Source organism: Caretta caretta, chromosome 6 (genome assembly GCF_965140235.1).
Source record: "Caretta caretta isolate rCarCar2 chromosome 6, rCarCar1.hap1, whole genome shotgun sequence".
Classification (NCBI taxonomy): Eukaryota; Metazoa; Chordata; order Testudines; family Cheloniidae; genus Caretta; species Caretta caretta.
The window spans coordinates 109,818,623-109,841,256 of record NC_134211.1 but is presented as its reverse complement, the minus strand read 5'-3'; the positions used below and the strand labels follow the sequence as shown (position 1 = coordinate 109,841,256).

General features: G+C 46.2%; 1 protein-coding gene across 4 annotated transcripts in view; it reads right to left on the bottom strand.

Moving 5' to 3' along the window:
• The window catches only part of PPP2R5C (protein phosphatase 2 regulatory subunit B'gamma), a 374,584-nt gene that overhangs the window by 27,379 nt on the left and 324,571 nt on the right, over positions 1 to 22,634 (bottom strand). For all 4 annotated transcript variants that reach the window (XM_048853964.2, XM_048853965.2, XM_048853963.2 and 1 more), the window contains 2 exons: positions 22,208 to 22,261; positions 5,894 to 6,064 (listed from right to left, as the gene is read on the bottom strand). In XM_048853964.2, coding sequence (XP_048709921.1) covers positions 5,894 to 6,064; positions 22,208 to 22,261 — 225 coding nt within the window. The remainder of the gene's footprint in view (positions 1 to 5,893; positions 6,065 to 22,207; positions 22,262 to 22,634) is intronic.

The window sequence follows — 22,634 nt, the reverse complement described above, 5'->3', positions numbered from 1 at the left end:
ACTAAGGCCAGGAGCATCACCTCATGACCATTGTGGAAGCTGTTGTTATGGCTGTTGTGTGAGCTGCACCTAGAGCTGCTTGGAGTGAGGCCCTGGCTACGGTTTTCCCTTCCTCTATCAGGGTGGAAAACTCTTGCCTGGAGTCCTGAGGCAGTGAATCTTTAAACTTTGCCGTAGAGTCCCAAATATAGGAATCATTCGTCCGCAGCAAGGCTTGTTGGTTGGAAATGCGAAGCTGTAATCCACTCGTTGAATACATTTTTCTGCCAAACAGGTCTAGTTTCTCTAAGTCCTTTTGCTTGGGGAGGGGTGGGAGCAGGGGGATAGCACCTGACTGGTCTTGCCTATCTCTCTCATTGGCCACTGTGACCACAATGGACCGAGGAAAAGGGTGAGAGTACACGTATTTGTACCCCTTGGCAGGCACATAGTACTACTTCTCTGCCCTCTTTGAAGTGAAAGGGAGAGAAGATGGGGTCTGCACACACCTAACTTGGAACATGAGCAAGCACTCAAAGAGCTGGTTAGTTAAATTTAATCTCTAGAAAGGGTGTTATAATTTTGTTTTACCTGTAACCATTTGTCTCCAATATTCTCACTCTTTATCACTTGAATCTCTGTTCTTTGATGATAAACTCATTCTTGTTTTCACTACAGATATATCTAAGTGCTGTATGTTAAGAACGCTGGTAATCATGAGGTGAAATTTACAAGCTGGGACATACTATTCCTGTGAGACTAACAAATTTATTAGAGCATAACCTTTCGTGGGCTACAGCCCACTTCAGCGGATGCATAGAATGGTAGGAGAACACTTCAACCTCTCTGGCCACTCAGTAAAATATTTAAGGGTGGCAATTTTGCAACAGAAAAGCTTCAAAACCAGTCTCCAACAAGAAACTGCTGAGCTTGAATTAATATGCAAACTAGATACCATTAACGTGGGTTTGAATAGAGACTGGGAGTGGCTGGGTCATTACACATATTGAATCTATTTCACTATGTTAAGTATCTTCACACCTTCTTGTCAACTGTCTAAATGGGTCATCTTGATCATCACTGCAAAAGTTTTTTTCTCCTGCTGATGATAGCTCATCTTAATTAATTAGCCTCTTACAGTTTGTATGGCAACCTCCACCTTCTCTGTAGGTATGTATATATGTGTATTTGTATTATGACAAAGTTCCTCCTCTGCCTTTGTGGGTCTTGTGCTTATTGGCGGATTTACTTGCCTTGGAGCTTCACGGTAGCCCTCAGTTTGGCTGTTTTCGTGAACCCACACTCCACGTCAACACCTCCTGTGTCTGACCAGGAGTTGGGAGGTTTGGGGGATCCCGGGCCCACCCTCTACTCTGGGTTCCAGCCCAGGGCCCTGTGGAATGCAGCTGTCTAGAGTGCCTCCTGGAACAGCTGTGCGACAGCTACAACTCCCTGGGCTACTTCCCCATGGCCTCGTCCCAACACCTTCTTTATCCTCACCATAGGACCTTCCTTCTGGTATCTGATAATGCTTGTACTCCTCAGTCTTCCAACAGTATGCATTCTCACTCTCAGCTCCTAGCACTTCTTGCTCCCAGCTCCTTACACGCGCACCACAAACTGAAGTGAGCTCCTTTTTAAACCCAGGTGCCCTGATTAGCCTGCCTTAATTGATTCTAGCAGCTTCTTGATTGGCTGCAGGTGTTCTAATCAGCCTGTCTGTCTAAATTGTCTGCAGAAGCTTCCTGATTGTTCTGGAACCTTCCCTGTTACCTTACCCAGGGAAAAGGGACCTACTTAGCCTGGGGCTAATATATCTGCCTTCTATTACTCCCCTGTAGCCATCTGGCCCGACCCTGTCACAATATATATATATCTATATCTTCTTACTATATGTTCCATTCTATGCATCTGATGAAGTGGACTGTAGCCCACAAAAGCTTACGCTCAAATAAATTTGTTAGTCTCTAAGATGCCACAAGTACTCCTGATCTTTTTGCGGATACAGGACTAACACGGCTGCTACTCTATTCCTGTGAGTACAGCAGATCTAAAAGCTCTGAAACTGTTTGGTGGATCCTGGGCTGAGCACTTCAGAGACACATTTGGAGGTTTGTGTGTGCCTGTTGCTAACCTCTTCAAAAAAAGCAAGGTCTGAAGCTATTGGGGCCATACATTTTGTAAATACCCATGGGGCCAAGGAGAGGCCAAAATGTAGCACCGTGAATTGGAAGTGACACTGGACCACCATAAAACGGAGGAATTTTCTGTGTCCTTGGAACATGGAAATATGAAAATAAGGGTCTTTCAAGTTGAGAGCAGCGTATCAGTCTCCCGGATCCAGGGAGGGGATGATGGAGGCCAGAGAAACCATGTGGCACTTCAACTTCTCGAGATATTTGTCGATTCGCCACAAGTCCAGAATGGCCCCCTTTTGCCTTCAGGATTAGGAAATAACAGGAATAGAATTTTTTCCCCCTCATTTCCCAAGGGATCTCCTCCAATGCCCCCAGCTGCAGGAGGTTGTCTACCTCCTGAACAAGGAGTTTCTCATGAGAAGCATCCCTGAAGAGGGAAGGGGGTTGGGGTGGTGGTGGCCAAGAATTGAAGGGTATATCCCAGCAATACAATTTCTAGCACCCAGCAATCTGAGGTAACCCGTGACCAGGCCTAATGGTAGGGACGAAGGTGGCTGAGGAAAGGATGAGGCAGATCCAGGAAGCTGACTGGGGCATCGCTCTGAAGCGCACCCTCAAAATGCATGCTTCTGGCCCCCATGTTTCACCGGGCCAGGTTGTGCAGGTGAACGGGAGGAGGAAGGGCGGTGACTACTAAAACTTGTGTCCTTATCCCTTCTTCTTGCAGACCCTTGTCGAGACTGTCAAGGCCTTAGTAGAGGGGGTATCTGGAACTGTTTCGACATAGACTGAGGCATATGTAACCCCAGTGATCCTGAGTGTCCTTCAATCTGTGGTTTCAGAGTAACAGCCGTGTTAGTCTGTATTTGCAAAAAGAAAAGGAGTACTTGTGGCACCTTAGAGACTAACCAATTTATTTGAGCATAAGCTTTCGTGAGCTACAGCTCACTTCATCGGATGCATAGTGTGGAAACTTCAATCTTTGCAGCCTCACATCCATCTGTTCTGCAAAGAGTCCAATCCCATCAAATGGGAAATCATAGATCAAGGACTGTATCTCCTGGGACAGGCCTGCAGACTGAAGCCAGAAACAATGCCTCATGGCCAGCGCTGAGGCGACCACTCTGGCTGCCGAATTGGCCACATCCCATGCCATTTGGAGGGAACACCAAGCTGCTGTAGTACCCTCCTCAACAAGGGCCCCAAATTTTGGGGCTGCATCCTGGGGCATGGAGTCCTTGAATTTATGGAGGGAGTCCCATAAGTTGAAGTTATTTCTCTTGGAAGAGCTTAGTGGTTTGCAACTCTGAACTGGAGACTGGCTGTGAAATACATTTTCCTTCCGAAAAGTTCCAGTCTCTTGGCCTCCTTACTTTTGGGGGTGGAACTAGATTGCCCTTGCTTGTCTTTTTTGTTGGCCACAGAAACTATCGACAACCCTGGGGGGCGGGTGAGCGTACAAGTATTTGAACTCCTTGGCTGGGACGAAATACTTCTTTTCAGCCCTCTTGGAGGTGGGTGTAATTGAGGACGGGATTTGCCAGAGGGCTTTGGCGATCTTTAGAATCCCTTCGTGCACAGGCGGGGGTAGATGCAGAGAGCACATTAAACAAAGTGTCTGATTGCTCCACCATCTCTTCCACCTCTAGGCCTAACTCAGTGGCCACCCTTTGGAGCAGGGCTTGGTGCTCCTTAAAATTGTCCAGTGGGCTAATTCATAGATTCATAGCTACTAAGGTCAGAAGGGACCATTATGATCATCTAGTCTGAACTCCTGCACAACGCAGGCCACAGAATTTCACCCACCCACTCCTGCGAAAAACCTCTCACCTATGTCTGAGCTATTGAAGTCCTCAAATCGTGGTTTATAAAGACTTCAAGGAGCAGAGAATCCTCCTGCAAGTGACCCGTGCCCCATGCTACAGAGGAAGGCGAAAAACCTTCAGGGCCTCTTCCAATCTGCCCTGGAGGAAAATTCCTTCCCGACCCGAAATATGGCCATCAGCTAAACCCTGAGCATATGGGCAAGATTCATCAGCCAGATACCATAGAAAATTCTTTCCTGGGTAACTCAGATCCCATCCCATCTAACATCCCATCACAGGCCATTAGGCCTATTTACCATGAATATTTAATTACCAAAACTATGTTATCCCATCATACCATCTCCTCCATAAACTTATCGAGTTTAATCTTAAAGCCAGATAGATCTTTTGCCCCCACTGCTTCCCTTGGAAGGCTATTCGAGAACTTCACTCCTCTGATGGTTAGAAACCTTTGTCTAATTTCAAGTCTAAACTTCCTGGTGGCCAGTTTATATCCATTTGTTCTTGTGTCCACGTTGGTACTGAGCTTAAATAATTCCTCTCCGTCTACGGTATTTATCCCTCTGATATATTTATAGAGAGCAATGATATCTCCCCTCAACCTTCTTTTAGTTAGGCTAAACAAGCCAAGCTCCTTGAGTCTCCTTTCATAAGACAAGTTTTCCATTCCTCGGATCATCCTAGTAGCCCTTCTCTGTACCTGTTCCAGTTTGAATTCATCCTTCTGAAACATGGGAGACCAGAACTGCACACAGTATTCCAGGTGAGGTCTCACCAGTGCCTTGTATAACGGTACTAAAACCTCCTTATCCCTACTGGAAATACCTCTCCTGATGCATCCCAAGACTGCATTAGCTTTTTTCACGGCCACATCACATTGGCGGCTCATAGTCATCCTATGATCAACCAATACTCCAAGGTCCTTCTCCTCCTCCTTTATTCTAATTGATGCGTCCCCAGCTTATAACTAAAATTCTTGTTATTAATCCCTAAATGCATGCATGACCTTACGCTTCTCACTATTAAATTTCATCCTATTACTATTACTTCAGTTTACAAGGTCATCCAGATCCTCCTGTAGGATATCCCTGTCCTTCTCTAAATTGGCAATACCTCCCAACTTTGTATCATCTGCAAACTTTATTAGCACACTCCCACTTTTTGTGCCGAGGCCAGTAATAAAAAGTTTAAATAAGATTGGTCCCAAAACCGATCCTTGAGGAAGTCCACTGGTAACCTCCCTCTCTAATGCGAGAGGGCCCCACCATAGCCTCATCTGGAGAGGATGAGGAGGATAGGACCACTGAGGGAGGGCCCGGGGCATCATCCCCCATGGTGGAAGGGGGTCTCGGGGTGGACACCTGCTCTTCCCCCCCAGCATACTCTTGCACTTTGTGCACCAAGCCCGGTGCCATCGGTGCTGCCTGATGCTTGTCTGATGCGGCAACCGACGATTGGTGAGAAGGGGGCATCGACATAACAGGCATGCCCCAGGCATTCCAGTAAGGCCATTGCGCTGGCCACTGACCCTGCTGCCAGGACAGCATCCAGAGGTGGACACAGCCTCAGGAGCTCAGGCTTGATGGTGCTGTCTCAGTGAGAGGCTGAACTTCCCTGCCACAATACCCACAAGAGCCAAAACCATGATGTGGGTGGAAAGCTGAAGATCCTCAGCTTATGGTCATTAACAGGTACCTCTACTGCCCTGACAGAGAGGCAAGGGGCAGGAAGTTGGGTGCAACAATCACTAAGTCACCTGGCCCTCTGTGCTCCCTATCACGGGCTCACTGAAGTTAGGCACTTATGTGCTATTTTTTCAGCATTTTCAACATACTAAAATCAGTTATTTTAAAAAAGTTTAGTACATATATATCTAAAACGATCAATTCACTAACAATGTAAAAATCCTAAACTGAAGATCTGGTTTTATGAGTTCTTTGAAGTACAGACCTGGAAGTGCGGACTGGACACACATTTGGCTAGCTGTCTGAACAGAGGCTCCATAACCTTTACAAATTCAGATGGTTCAATGACATCTAAAATTTCCTCTAGTTCATTTAAAAACATGACTTCTTTTGGACTGTGAGTCTTTGGCCAGTATTTGAGCAGTGCCATCACCACCTGTAAAAAGAACATTTGCAGGAAAAAAATTAATACACAATTTTCATAGCAACATTTTAAATATTTGACTTCCACTTTTGGACTAAAGTGGATTTCTAACAGGAATTGTCATCGTAAACAAGTACGTTTGTTACTGTACTAATGAGGTATAAGAAGTCTGGTTACTTACCTTGTACAGTAACTGGAGTTCTTTGAGATGTTTGATCCCTATGTATATTCCACTCAAGATGCACATGTGTACCATGCGCCTGAGACCAGAAGTTTTTTCGCTAGCAGTGTCTATTTGTCCACGGCTACACCCTTGTCCTCCTCATGCTCCAAACTGAGGATTTAAGGGGCGGTCTGGACTGCCTCTCTAATTCCTTCGCTACTGCAAATAAGCTTAGGATAACAATCCAGAACAGAGGGGAGGGAAGGCAGGGACCACACACCTTGAAGAACTCCAGTTACTGTACAAACACTTTCTTCTTTGAGTGATGGTCCTTATATGTATTCCACTTGAGGTGACTCACAAGAAAGGTGTGAGGAACCCTGCTGTACTACAGATTGGAACAGCTCTGCTATGAAGGATGCATCTGCTGTAGAAGCTTGTACCAGGGTATGCACTGAGCCCTACATTGCCACTCTACAGATATCCAGAAGAGGGACATCTCGAAATGGAGTGGAACCCAGGACAAAGGGAGGGACTGAGTTCCCCTACAGCCTTACCAGAAAGACTAGAGGGAAGACCCCAAACACAAAGTGACAGAAGGACCATCAGGCCTGGACCAGGGCTGCCAACTTGGTGTGAGGTCCTGGGACTACTTGGTGAAAACTCTGGCTTACCCTGAAATGGGTGAGACTGAAGGTGACCCAGCCTGAGAACTGAGTCAAATGGCAAAAGAGGAAGTTACTTACATGTAAATGGAGGTTCTTTGAGATGGGTAGTCCCCATCTATATACCACAGTGGGTTACGCACATGCACCATGCGCCCAGAGTTGGAGAGTTTAAAAGTAGTGTCTGGCCCATGCATGCGCCCTGGCTTGCCTCATGCCTCCAACCAAGGAAATAAAGGGCGAGGCAGACCTCTTCAGTTACTTCTCCAGTTCAAATCATACAAGATTCAAAGCAGAGGGCAAGAAGAGCAGGTAGTGGAATACAGATAGGGACCACACATTTTGAAGAACCTCCAGTTACAAGTAAGTAACCTCCTCTTCTTCTTTGAGTAATGGTCCCTATTGTATCCCACTGTGGGTAACTGACAAGCAGTAAATAAGTAGGAGGAGGGCTCGAGGATGTGGACAGCAGGGTTGAACAGAGAACCGTCAATCCAAAGGAGGCATCAGCAGCTGAGTCCTGTACTAGGACTTGCAAACATGTGGCTAGAGCTCCACATGGCTCCAGGAGGGTTAACTCCTGAAGAGACACTACATTTGTTGCTTGAGCTCTAGTGGAGTGAGCTCGTATCTCTGTGGGGGGAGGGAGGTTTAAGAGCTGACAGAGTAGAATGTAACCAGATATCCATTTGGAAGTTCTCTGGGTGGAGATGGCATGCCCACTGATTCTCTCTGCTAGAGTGACTGACAAAGTCTCAGGGACTTCCTGACTGGTTTTGATCTCTGTAGGTAAAAGGCCAATCTCGAACATCGAGAGAGTGGAGTCTACATTTTTCTGCAGATGTGTGCAATATGGGGAAGAATAAAGATAAGTGAATAGATTGGTTAAGGTGAAATTCCAAAACCACTTTAGGGATAAATTTGGGGTATAGGTGTAAAGAAACTATCTTCGTGGAACAGTGTATGGAGGGTCTGCCATCATTGCTCTGAGTTCACTAACCCTCCTCGCCAATGTGATGGCTCCAAGGAAGGTGACCTTCATGGAGAAGAGAAACATGGGGCAAGTAGCTAATGGGGAGCCTGGTCAGTACCAAAAGAACAAGATTCATGTCCCATTGGAGCACAATCTTTTGAGGAGTGGGAAAGTTCTTATCCGGTCTTTCCAGAGTCAACTGGCTAGCGAGTGTGTGAAAATAGAGTAGCCTTTAGTAGGTGGAAGGAATGCATTGATCGCCACTAGGCGGACTTGCAAGGAGTTGAGGGAGAGACCGGATGTCTTCAAAAGATAGGATCTAGTCTAGAATGAGTGGAATATCCATAGCTTCTGGTAGAATGCCTCTTCATTGTGTCCAGGACCAGAAGCATTTCCATTTAGCTAGGTAACATTTCCTAGTCGAATCCTTTCTGCTATTGGAGAAGATGACGTCTCACATGGCTGAAGAGCATGTACGTTCTAGGTATGATGGCCATCCAAATACCATGCCCTGAGGTGGAGTGGTTGTGGATTGGGGTGTTTAATCCTCCCATTGCACTGGGTTACGAGCTTAGGGAACTAAAACTGTCAGGGCCAAAAAGGGGTGATCAAGATGACTGTCACCCTGTTCTGCTGGAACTTGCGTAGCACTCGTGGCAGAAGCAGCAGCATAGGGAAGCATAGTTGAACTGGTCTGACCAGGAAAGGAGAGCATCACCCTGGAAGTTGCAGCCTATGGCTCCTCTGGAGCAACAAGTGATGCACTTCTTGTTGGCCTGGGAAGTGAATAGATCTCTTGTTGGGGTTCCCCAACACGTGAAAATGTCATGCACACCATGTTGTGAAGTTCCCACTTGTAGTCAATTGCAAAACGTTTGCTGAGGGAATCTGAGAGTGCATTCTGTGTCCCTGGAAGGTAGGCTGCAGACAGGGTGATTTGATTGCTGATGCACCAGTTCCAGAGATTGCCTGCTTCTGCACACAGGGAGGCAGATCTCGCTCCCTTGCTTGCTGGTATAAAAAAACATCATAATGTTGTCTGACATCAGGATGTGGTGAAAGCGAACAAATGGAAGAAAGGATTTGCATACCTTCCTTACTGCCCATAATTCCAGGACACTGATGTGCATTCTGTACTCTCAAAATGTCCAGGCTCCTTGTGCTGTGTGGTTGCCCATATAGGCTCCCCAACATAGCAGGGAAACATCCATAATGATTGTCTTGGCCAGTGAAGAGGGGAGAAAGAGAGCACCCATGCATGTGAGATGAGGATTTGTCCATCACAAGGAAGGACAGCATCTTGGCAGGAACTGTCAGTGTGAGATTCATGCAATGACAGCCTAGGCAGTGAACTGAATGTAGTCATACTCAAAGGCGGAGTCTTGCAAATGGAGTGACATTTGTGTACAAAGTCAGGTGGCCAAGTAGGGACAGACATGTTTTGACTGTTACCCAAGGGTTGCTCACAATGTGATCTATGATATCTTCCATGGTCTAGAAACTGTGAGCAAGTTCGCCCCTGTGGTGACAGACTTCAAGGTTGCTCCAATGAAGTCCAAAGATTTCATGGGAGTAAAACCAGATTTTTTAATGTTTACACTGACTCCCCAGTGAGGAAAAGAGGTGGAGCATCATACATGTCAACGTATAGGGTTTCTGGCGAGATTTGGTGGTGAGGAGCCAGTCGTCAAGGTATGGGAAAGTGAGGAGGCCATGACATCTGACGTGAGCTGCTACCACTGAAAATACCTTGGTAAAGACTATGGAGGTGGTAGCTATTCTGAAGGATAGTACTGCAAATGATCAGAGCCCACCATAAATCTGAGAAATTGTCTGTGGGCAGAAGCCATGACCACATGCCATTTTTTCTAAAAATGGAATTATTGCTGCCTACATGGCTGAAATTTGAATTTGTGAATGAAGTGGTTGAAGTGGCGGAGGTTAAGGATTGGTCTCCACCCAGCCTTCTTCTTGGATATGAGGAAACAGGTCAAGTAAAACCTGTAACCTAATACTGTGGAGGAAAATGCTCTATTGAACTCCTTATAGCAGCAAGGAGCACCTCCTGAGTGAAAATACTGTCATGAGAGTGGTCCCCAAAGAGGATTGGGGAAGGGCAGTTTCGGAAGAAGTAGTGTTGCAAACTCAGTTGTATAGCCAGCACCCACGTGTCCATCATTATCACACCCCAGGTGCTGAAAAAGAGTGCTAGGCGATCCCCGGAGTACTGGAGTCAGGTGGTGTTGGGCTCAGTGAACCACGGTTCTCAAGCTCGCATCAAAATATTACTGGGTTTGGGGGGTGGGATTGGGATGTTGAGGCCAATGTGGAAGGAACATGGAAGCAGGATTTTTCAGTCTTCTGCCTTTTATGCAGTGGTTTGTAGAGTCTCTGATGGTAGAAGCGTTGAGCTCTATACCTTGATGGGGTTGATTGGCGATGTAACTTCCTCTTAAGAGAAGGTGTGTATGCACGCAGTGATCAAAGGGTAGCCCTAGAGTCCTTTAGGGTGTATAGGGACTCATCCATGTACTGATTGAAAAGGTGAGATTCATTGAAGGGGAGGTCCCCAATGGTATTCTGGACCTCCCAGCAGAGCGCTGAGGCACAGAGCCAGGACTCCCTTTGCATAACAATGGTGGTAGCCATGGCTCTGAGGAAGTATCAGCTGCCTTGAGTGCAGATTGGAGGGTGATTCTGGCTATTAATTTTTTCCTTCCTCCATTAGAGCTTGGAAATGAGAATGATGCTGCTGTGGGAGGCTGTTGGCAAATTCCTCAAACTTAGCATAGTTCAGGAAATCATATTTAGCCAATAGTGCTTGATAGTTGGCTATCGTGAACCGAAAATTGGAGGACAAGAAAACCTTCCTCCCCAATAGTTTTACATGTTTATCCTCCTCCCCTGCAGGAGTAGATCTGGAGTGTTGTTGCCTGGACCTTTCTGAAGTGGCCTGAACCACCACTGAATTGGGAGCTGGATGAGAGAATAAGAATTCTGACCTCTCTCTCCGTCCTTTTCGGGGTAGGAGTGCACATGGTCAGGGTGTGCCACATTGTTCTAGTGAGCTCCAATATGGCCTCATTTACAGGGAGGGCTATTCTTATAGGTCTAGAGGTGTGGAGGATGTCTAAGAGCTTGTGCTGGAATCCTGGATCTTCTCTATTGGAATCTGAAATTTCCTGGCAACTCTGCGGAGGTGGTCTTGGAACTGCCTGAAGTCACTGGGGGGGGAAGGGGGAGATGCCAAAGTCACCACATCAGCTGAAAATGATGATTGTAGTCCGGCCAGTTCCAGGGAACCGCTGGAACCGGAGCGTAGTACTCCTGCTTTTCAACTGGATCTGGGGGTAAATGTGATCCTTCCTTGGAGGGAAGGCAGGTAGCAACTCCCTGGTGGATCAGATAGATTCTGAAGGTTGTTACTCATCCCATGATCCCCAATATGGTCAGTAGGAGGGGTTGACAGGTAGTTGTGGGGGTCCCAATGGCATGGGATACCAGTGACTCCAAGTTGGGTGAGGCAGTGGTTGGTCCCACGGCTGTGTAGATCTCCTGGGAAATGGGTAAGGATGGTATGGGAGGAGCAATTCCTCTAATGATTCCGAATCTCCTGAGGAAAAGGCTGACTTGGGTTCCAGTGGTGGTACTGCCGGTGCCATTGGAGAGGTGTACATTGTGTACGGAGAGGAGGGGATGGGGTAAAAATGTCCTGTGTGACCATGGATCCATATCTCCCAGGTGTCAGGACTCTTTCTGTCCAGGCTACTGGTGCCAGCAATGCTGATTGCATCCAAAGGTAATCAGACTTTGCTGGTGCAGGAGGGTCCCAGGTCTTGTGAGGAGCTGGGGGATGGTGGTACCGATGGAGCACAGTCCAGAGCTGGCAGAGCTCAATGTTTCGGAGCTTTTTCTTGTGCCTATGGGACCAAGGACATACTAAGTCCTCATGGGCTGAATGGGTGGATTTGCTTGCAGGCATGTCTGATTTCTTTGAAGTGGACTTAGAGGAAGACTTAGTCCCATGCTTATGGGAGTGCTTCCTGACTAAGCCCCGTGGTGTGGTGGATTCTCTGGCACTGAAGTCAGACTTAGCAGCAGGAGGCACATTCCTTGCTGATTCAGGCCAACGTACAGAACAGATTTTGACCAGATTGCAGCCATGATCTCCATGAGATATTTGCAGAGACAAAGTGCCTGTCCTTCTAGGGTATGGCTGGGAGACGACTGGCAAATGCTGCACCAAGCCATGAGGTGAGTTTCTCCCAGGCAGTAGAGGCAGTGCTGATGGTCGTCGCTGACTGAGAAGGATCGTGGGCAGGAGGCACAGAGTCTGAAGCCTGGAGTTCTAGGCATAGTCTGATACTCAAGTGGAGTACGGGATGGTGGTAGGTTCCCCTGTAGCCTAATCTGTGAAAGATACTAAAAACTACTAAATCTATAAAAGTTATTAAAAACTATTAAAACTATTAACTATTTAATTTATATCGTTTTTCAGAACGATGTCAAAGCTGAGGACACTAAAGGTTTTGACCTGGACCATGCAGCTGTGAAAAAGAGACCTGAAGAGGTGGTTGGTTCACCCTGCCCTTTATTGCCGTGGTCGAAGGCACAAGGCAAGCAAGGACACATGTGCGGACCAACAGACACTACTTCCAAATTCTCTGACTCCAGGCACATGGTGCACACATGTAACCCCGCAGTGGAAAACAACAGGGACCATCGCTCAAGGAAGAAGGGGACCATTAGCAGACCAGGTCAGCAGGACTAAAGAGAAAAAACACTGCACGTAGCCACAAGGCAGCAGAGCAGTTGGCAAGTAATTTTTCCACATGAGGGGGAGGGAGAGGACGAGGATGAGAGGGTCCTGACAGGCTGGGGTCAGACTACGAACTCATCGAACAATCCATCAGCAATCTCCTAAAACTGCACTCTTGCGGATTGATAGTCTTGGTGAGAGGAGGGACAGATATTACACCTGGAGGGGGTATGAGCTTTCCTGGGGCAAAACAAGCAAGCGTCATGGTCGTTGCTTACCAGGAAGACCCGGGAGCAGACCACGCGGATCTTGAATTCTGAGGTCTTGGGCATACTAGACATCCCATACAGCGGTTAGGGGGCACCTCAGGCCCCTGGACCCTAAAACTAACTCTAAACTATTAAACTTACCTAAGAACAGGTAAAATTATTTACATTAGACAAAGAATGCTCAATAAAGCTGTGGACACTGAAGGGTTAGGATTCAGACTATGGGTGGTAGAAAGGTACTGGACGAGCAGTCATTCCACACATCCCCTAACAACCTCGGAGCACAAGGAGGAAAAAGGTGCAGGCACGGACCGACAGACACCACTAGTGAAAAATCTGGTCTCAGGCACATAAACCATATGTACACATTGAGTGGACTACACATAGAGACCATCACTTGAAGAAGAACCAAAAGGATTCTTGTCCCAAACAATCAGTGATCAGGCATGTTGCTACGTCATAGAAATTACTATTTCCAGACTAACACTTGTTACTCAGCTGTGAAGGTTAAAAAGTGCTACTCCAAACATGAACAGTTACAGACATTTAAAAGAATAGTGTGAAAGTCATCATCTAAGGATAAAGAAAGTAATTCTGATGCCAAACAATCATTAACACACCCACAAGCTGGAAATTGCTGTCTGTGCAATACTAACATAACTCTGGCTCCAATTTTTGCTTTTTTTGTTGCTTTCATATGTAGGACTTGATCCTGAAAACCTTTACTCATGCAATTCCAGGTTTGCAAGATGAGGCCTCTAAATTGTAAAATATTATTTTTGGATAAAAGACATAAGAAGTTCACAGATGACTACTATGAATATATATGTGACTTTTCATTGCTAAAACTGATACAACTGTATTATTATCACCACCATCTCTTATCTTCCTTTCATCATACTTATCAAAGGTTTAGACAGGGCACAAAACATGTAAGATAAAAAACCATACAATTTTGAAAATACTGGGTTTTTGGGGGAAGACTATAACAATTCAGTTTTTATGTGTAATACTTATAGAATTGTTATCATATCAATTATATCAGCTCTTGTAACAGTTACAGGCACCTTCTAAAACTTAAGAGTCTCAAAGAACAGGAATAATGGCTTTCTGCATGTTGCTTCACTTATGAATGGCATGATGTAAGGCAGTTTGCTCAAGCCTTTTTGATGAAGAGTAAGGCATTCTAGTGGTTTTGATCACTAAATAACGAGGTGAATGCTTTTGTTATGGATGAAGATTTTTTCCAATGTTTCTGTCTCCAATCATCAATAAAGAGGCACAGTTCAGATTTTTTCAGTCTGTGGCAGTGTGTCAATGAATAATGTATTAAGTTTGGTGTCAGAAATTATTTTCTTAATATTAGCTAAGGGGTTTTCATATTATTAGATGTTTGTTTTCAACTAATGTGTAATTATAAATGACTGGAATAGCATTCCTCAACGTTAAATGTTAGATAAACTCTTCGGAAATTTCCACCTTTTTTTTTGTAAATAAGTAATAAGTTTCTACATTTGTGTTTTGTAATTTAATATAAAAAAAGTATGGCAGAGTGTGTGAGGTGGAAGGAGAGGAGCAACACAATTTTTTTGCCTGTGTGACAATAGGGTCACGGCAACTCTAATTAATTAATTCTAGAGCAGACCTTATTAAGAAGAGCTGTGCTTAACTGATGGGCTGAGGAGAACTAAGACTAATTAGGCTATCAGACAGATGATACAAAAGGCACAGGAAAGAGGTGGGAAAAGAGGGAAGGAGAACGAGAGAGGGAGAGAAATCGCTCTCCCTTGCTTGCCTCAGGTGCAGAGGGCTTCCTAAGACTGTAGGGGTGAGGCTATAGTGCAAAAGGGTGGTGGAAAATAATATTGTAAATAAACTGCACCAGGTGTTTTACCAGCAAAAAGGTCTGAAAGCTGTTTGTGGACTTCAACGGAGGCAGGAGCGAGTGGGCCCTGCCACAGGATAGCACCCTAGAAACAACTACTCCTTTGCCACCCTCAATCTGGGAGTTGGATGGTGTCACTGCTTTGGTGCCTCTGTGCCAATGCATTATTTCCAGCTGTAGATCAATGAATCTGCACCAAGGGACTGAAACATTGACAGGGATCATGCAGCAACACAGCTTCCTGTAATTTATCAATCTCTGCTATTCTTATTTTCAGATACTAATGACAAACACACCTGTGCCTCATTTAAAAACTTGCTTTCTTCCCCCTCTGCCCTTTATTTCATTCTGCATATTTTGACCTTTTTCTAAAAATGAACAGCAAATTTAAAATACTTTTATCTTCTCCACTATCTTTTTCTCATCAGATTTCTCTCCTCTGCTATCCCCTATTCTTATCTAAGTTTATTTCTTTTTCACTCTAGTATATTTTGCCATTTTGCACTGCATTTAGTTTTATCAGTATATATTTTAACTTCATTTCTTCACAACATTCTTTTTACCCTGTGCATATATTCTTTGTGTCTCTCCCCTTCCCTTTCTGTGTCACAGTCCCCTCTCCAGTTCCACCTCTCCTTTCCCTTCTATCTTTATTTTCCCTCTCCAGTTCCTGCTGCAATTAGATAATAGTAGCAAATACTATGTGGAAGTATTCTGCGTAAGAATAAAGATGCCCAATACTTCTCTCCCAGGAAATGCCTCAAATTAAAACCTCCTATTTCTAAATGTTAAGAAAACCATTTGTGTGTGCTAAGATTGCGTGGCCAAAAAAACATGAGACTCTAGGGGGAAAATAACTTTTGACAAATGCTGACAAATAATATTTGACAAACATCTTTAAGCTTGTACTGACCGAAGTATCAGAAAATATTTATACTAAATTTTAAGAATAAAAATTTTGCCAATTGTTTATTTCAAGCAAAAGTTAAGAGGGTAGACCTCTCTTGAGCTGAGCCTAGCAGCTGAGCCAAATTGCCTCAAGGTTTTTAGTGTGGTTAAATATTCACTAGAGAGATAGTGTATGCACCATAGATTGTTAGTATTATATAAAATTGGGACATTACTATTAATGTGGATGGAGTAATATCTTCTTTCATAATTGACATACATAACAGAAAAAACAGGTGTTTTTGTACTGTACAATGAGTAAAATACGGTTACCCACCTTTTGTAACTGTTGTTCTTCTAGATTTGTTGCTCATGTCCATTCCATTGTAGGTGTGTGCGCGGTTGGAGACTTTTGCCTTAGTGGTAACTGTAGGGCCGACTATGGTGCCCATTGGAGTGCCACACTCATGCTATGGTATATCAGGCACTGCCGGCCCTGCGCCCTTTCAGTTCCTTCTTGCCGACAACTCCGACAGAGGGGCAGGAGGGCAGGTAATGGAATGGATATGAGCAACACATCTCAAAGAACAGCAATTACAAAAGGTGGGTAAACATAATTTCTTCTTCAGGTGCAGACTCATGTTGATTCCATTGCAGGCGACTCACAAGCAGAATCCATGGAGGTGGGGTCAGAGTTCACAAGATTGCAGACTGGAGTACTGCTCTGCCGAAACCAGCATCATCTTGAGCTTGCTGGGTCAGCACATAGTGCAAAGCAAAAGCGAATGGACGACCAGGTTGAGGCATGGCAAATTTCCGGAATCAGTACCTGCGCAAGGAAGGCTGCTGACACCTGTGCCCTATTCAAGTGAGCGGTCATGATCGCCAGCAGGGGCATTTTTGCCAGCTCATAGCAGTAGCAGATGCAGGCCGTGATCCAGCATGAGATTCTCTGGGTAGATACTAGGTAACCCTTCATTCTGTCAGCAACAAACAATTGCATAGACTTACGGAACAGCTTTGTTCTATCTATGTAGAAGGCTAGTGCCTGTCTGACATCCAGGGCATGCAGCCTGTATTCCCCATCCGTTGTATGAAGCTTTCGACAAGGGCCCAGTAGGTATATGTCTTGATCAGCATGGAACTGGGTCACGACCTTGGACAGAAAAGCCGGGTGTGAATGCAGCTGGACCTTGTCCTTATAGAAGATCATATAAGGAGGTTCCGACATGAGTGCCCTGATCTTGGACACCCTACGTGCTGAAGTTATGGTGACCAAAAAGGAGACCTTCCAGGAGAGAAGCAGGAGGGAGCAGGAAGCCAGGGCTCAAAGAGGGGCCCCCAATAGCCTTGACAATACAAGATTCAGGTTCCCAAGGAGTGACCAGGTCCTGGACAGGTGGGTAAAGGCACTCCAGACCTTTCAGGAACCATGCCTTGAAACAAAGGGCAGAAGGCCGAAATGGCCGCCAGGTGTACCTGGACCAAAGATAGCGACAGATCCTGGAGCTTCAGGTGCAGCAAATAGACCAGGATGTCCTGCAGTGGGGCCTCTTCTGGACGAATACAGCAATCCGAGGCCCAACACAAGAACCATTTCCACTTTGCCACGTAGGTAGCCCTGGTGGAGAGTTTTCTGCTGCCCAGCAGGAACTGCTGGACACCCACGGAACACTGCCATTCTTTCCCACTTAGCCACGCAGTAGCCAGGCCCTCAAGTGCAGCACCACCATGTTTGGATGCAATAGATTGCTGTGGTTCTGGGACAGATCTGGCTGAAGAGGCAGCTGCAGCAGGGTGGCTGCCGAAAGACTCAGCAGCATGCCGAACCAGTGTTGACGAGGCCATGGAATCAGAAAGGCGTCCCACAGGGAGCCCTTGTCCCTATCCTGCAGAGAACAAAGGGTCAAAGACCTGGCACCACCCTGCCTGTTGATGTAATACATCGCGAGAGTATTATCTGTCAGGACCTGCACCAGGTCTTCCAGGTGGAGCAAGAAAGCCTGGCAGGCCAGGCGAACCACTGAGATCCCTGACATTGATATGAAGGGCTAGGTCATGTTGTAGCCAGCGGCCCCGGGTGTTTGAGCTCACCCAGATAAGCTCCATAACCCAGATCCGACGCATCTGAGACCAGGGTGAGCGACAGAGATGGGGTCACGAAGGGGACTCCTTGCAGTACTGACTTGTGATCCTGCCACCAGTCCAGAGACAAGAGGACATAACTCAGCACTGTGGCCACTCGGTCCAGAGGGTGCCTGCTGGGAATGTAGACCAAGGCCAGTCACGCTTGCAGAGACCTTAGATGAAGCAGGGCATGGTTGACCATGTATGTTCATGCGGCCATGTGGCCTATAAGTCATAGGAGCATGTGTGCTGTGGTGAGCAGTTGGCTGTTTACGAGGGAGATCAAGTCAATCATGGCCTGAAAACGTGCTTCCAGCAGGAAGGCCCTGTCCTGCATAGGGTCGAGAACCACTCCAATAAACTCTATATGTTGGACTGACGTTAATGTGGATTTTTCTGTATTTATTAACAGGCCCAGGTCACTGCAGGTGGAGCGCACCAAATCGAGGTTCCTTTGCATTTGCTCCAGAGACCTGCCTTGATGACGCAGTTGTTGAGATATGGGAAGATCTGGACCCCTCAATGCCTCAGGTAAGCTGCCACTGGCGCCACGCATTCTGTGAACAACCTGGGGCCCAGGACAGGCCAAAGGGTAGTTCTGTGAACTGGAAGTGGTGCCCAGCCACTGTGAAACACAGGAAACGCCTGTGTCCTGGCAATATGGAGACATGAAAGTAAGTGTCCTTTAAGACGAGATCGGCATACCAGTCCCCTGGATCCAGGGAAGGGAGGATGGAGACCATGCAGAACTTCAACTTGTTGAGAGACTTGTAGAGGCCCCGCAGGCCCAGAATGGGTCTGAGGCCCCCTTTCACCTCCGGGATTAGGAAGTAGCGGTAGTAGAATGTAGCCCTGAGGGACTATGTCCAGGACCCAGTAGTCCAACTTAGCCTCCGACCAGGCCAAGCGGTAGGGGAAAAGGTGGTTGAGGAAAAGACAGAAAGATCTGGGCAGTTGACTGGTGAGTCATTCCTGAGCGCACCCTCAAAATGAGCGCTTTTGGCTCCCTTGGTGCTTCTCTGGGCCAGGCTGTGCAGGAGACGACGACGAGCAGTGGTGGCTAAACCCGACGTCCAGTTTCCTTGCAGGCCCTTGTTTTAAGATGCCACTGTCGAGTTGGCGGAAAAGGCTGTAACGGCTGTCTCCATGCCTGAGGAGTGTGCATCCCCAGAGAACAGAAGGTCGCGCGCGTCCTTCAGGCCGTGCAGACGCACATTCGTTTGGTCAGAGAACAGGCCGTCACCATCAAACGGGAGGTCCTGAATAGAGGCCTGCATCTCCTGGAGCCGGGAACTGCGCCACATGACCACCGCCAAGGTAACCAGCCAGGCAGCTGAATTGTCCATGTCCCAAGCCATTTGGAGGGAGCATCAAGCAGCTGCAGTCCCCTCCTCCCTCGACCAGGGTCACAAACTCCTGGACCATCTCCTGGGACATGGAGTCCTTGAACTTGAGGAGAGAGTCCCACAAGTTAAAGTTATAGTGACCGAAAGGGGCCTGGTGGTTCACCACCCAAAACTGGAGGCTGGTCGTAGAATAAATTTTGTGACCAAACAAATCCAGCCTCTTGACCTCCTTATTTTTACGGGTGGAATTGGTGGGCCAATGCGACCAATGATCCCGGTTGCAGGTCGGTGTACAAGTAATCGAACCCCTTTGCAGGGACAAAATACTTCTTTTCTTCCCCTCTTAGAGGTGGGCGGGATGGATGACGGGGTTTGCTAGATGGTTTTGGCAATGTTAAGGACCCCCTTGCGTACTGGGAGCACAACGCAGGCTGGGGCGGACGCCAAGAGCACATTAAACAATGTGTCCATCTGCTCCTCTATCTCCTCCACCTAGAGGCCCAAGTTGGAAGCGACTCTGCAGAGCAGCGCCTGAGGCTCCCTAAAATCATCTGAAGGGCTAGCTTGATGGGCCCGCCACCACCTCATCCAGAGAGGAGGAGGATGATTGGACGATTGAGAGAGGTCCGGCAATGTCCTCACATGTCGGAGAGGGCGACTTTGGGGTGGGTACCAGCTCCTCACTTGCAGCAGCTGCCGGAGCATCCTGCACCCAACCCAGTGCCATGGATGCCAACTTCGGCCTGTCTGACATGGTGACCAAGGGTTGGCAGGAGTGGAGCAACAGCGTGACGCGAACGCCCCAGGCATTCCAATAAAGCCATTGGGTTGGCCTCTGGCCCTGCTGCCAGGTCAGAACTGATACCTAGGATGCGCCCTCTGGAGCCCAATCACGATGGTGTCTGGGCAAGGGGCTGAACTGCGCCTTCCAAACAGGAGAAGTTGTCACACTCCGGTGACCAAGGTGGGGCTGTGGAGGCTTGGGTCTGGCGGCTTACCGTTGCCAGGAACGGTCTGACTGATGCCAGGAGTAGGGTGAGTGGTGCTGTATTGGGGAGTGACCAGGTGGTGTTGGCGATGGCGACCAAAAACACGACAAAGACCAGTGCCGGGGAGATCTTTGACACCTGGGCAAGCTCCAGTGAGAAGACAGGAATTGGGAGCGTCACGCATACTCGGCTGACGCAGAGACCAAGAATGTGGTGACCTAGGGTTCTGTCTTGGCTCTGGAGACCGGTGACACTTGCTTGTTTTGTGCGAGGCCTTCCCGGCGGGCTTGCACTCACAGAGAGCCTTACCTGGTTCCATTTCTGCCTGCGGTGACACCTGCAGTGAAGGCACTCTTAGCTCTCCAGGAACTGGGGGCTCAGAGGGCATCAACGGCACCGTCGGTTTGGGCCCCTTACTGTTCCCTGAAGTCGGTGGCAGGTTCTTTTCAGGGGATGAACTCCTCAGGGCTCAGCCCTTTTGCGGATCCAGAGTGGGTGTAAGGCCTGAGCCAGGTCCTTTGCCCAGTGCCCCTTGGTCGGGCTTGCTTGGTGCCATCTTCTTCTTCGTGATTGGGGATCGGTGCCAGTTGAAGCCTGGTGCCAGGGTGCACTATGCACCATAGTTGACACGCTGGGTGCTGGTTTGGGCTGTGCCTGTTCCAAACCTGGGCGTTGGGAAACACTGCATCAGGAGGGCCTTGAGGCATATGTCGTGCTCTCTTTGTGTCCAAGGATGAAAGTTCTGGCAGATGCGACAGCGCTCCTTTATGTGGGATTCCCTGCGGAACTGTAGATAGCTCTTGTCCGGGTCACTAACAGGCATAGGCCTGTTACACAAAGAGCAGGGCTTGAAACCTGGAGGCTGGGGCATGCCTCGCCTGAGACAAAGTCCCCTCTGGGACACTACCTAACTAAACACTTAACAGCTAACGAACAATGATTAAACTATTTATAGCTGGAAGCACAAGGCTAAGATAGAAGAGAAACCTCTGATCAACAAAGGACAGAGGTGCTCTGACTGACCACCGCGGGTGGTAGGAAGGAACGGAGAGGGCACAGGCCTGGCAGCACCTAATATACCGTGGCATGAGTGTGGCACTATGGGAACCGCTAAGGCAAAAGTCTCTCACGACTGCGCATGTGGCTGTGCACACACCTACAATGGAATCAACATGAGCAAGCACTTGAAGAACAATAAAAAATTAGCAGTTTTTTTAAAATAATCATCTTTTAAAATATAAATATGTACAGGTAATGTATATGTATAGATATAATTTTAAAAGCTGTGTGAATCTTTAACATTAGCCATTCTATCAGATAGATAATTTTCCTTTACCTTATTAGGGAAGTGAAATAATACTTCACATTTTTCAGAAGGGGAGGGAAGAAAAAAGCAGAGTGATATGGGTGGAAGGAGAAATATGTATATAAATTAGAAGCTAAAGCTAATGAAAATATATGGAATGTCAGAACAAGTAAAATGATAGTTCAGCATTATACATAGAGAACTGCATACATTTTTAACTCAGAAACTGAATGGTCATAATATGCAATAATGTCCTTAGTGCAGCCTTGTAAATTATGAAAATTTACTATCAGGTGCAAAATCTACTTGCCCATCTTCACCATGATTATAATGGGAGGAAATTTTTATTTCCTTCAGGTGAGTGAGCAACTAGAATTCAACATTGATTTAGCACATATAATAATCATGTGAGGTGATCAAAATGCTAAGCTTTCTAAAATGAATATGCATTCTTGTCAGATATTTATTTTGATTAATCAGTTGTTTTAGATATGCTAATTTTACTAATGGACATTGGCTGAGTGACGTAAAAATTGCTCACTGTACCATTATTGGGGAAAAAACAACTAGATAGTCTTAGTGAGCAGCTCATTCCAGGGATCATTCAAACAATTTTTAAAAAATACATTTTATTAATTAGAAGTTTAAAGAACTTTGCTCTCAATAATAAAATCAATCTATTACTTGGGAATGATTTTTAGGTGTAACAAACATTATAAACAGTGTAAATCAAAATGTTATTAATGCTTCAAAATGAATAGGATAAAACAGTAAAATAAACTTACTGGTTCAGTAAGCGTGCTGTCCTTTTCTAAAAATTGAACTACACAGTATGCCAACTAAATAAAAAAAGATAAAGTATATATTAACAGTTAAACCAAAGTATTTCAATGTAAGCATATGCCACACACAAATTTTAACATTAAAAACTGAGAATAGTTCCAAATTCAGGTAAAAACACCTTCATCTATTACATGTAGTAAAAATATTTGAATAATTTTTATTCCTGTATTTTTCAGACACTTTAAACAGCAATGGTACATCATACTTTCAAAGTATCAAATATAATATTTTCTGAGTTACAGTAGATCTTTAATGATGTTTTGACAATATTTAACTTGACTAATATCCCACTACTATTTTCACATTATTTTCTGATGGCTTATGAACATACTCAGTCTCATGATTGTTCAAAAAATTAAGTTCCTTAAT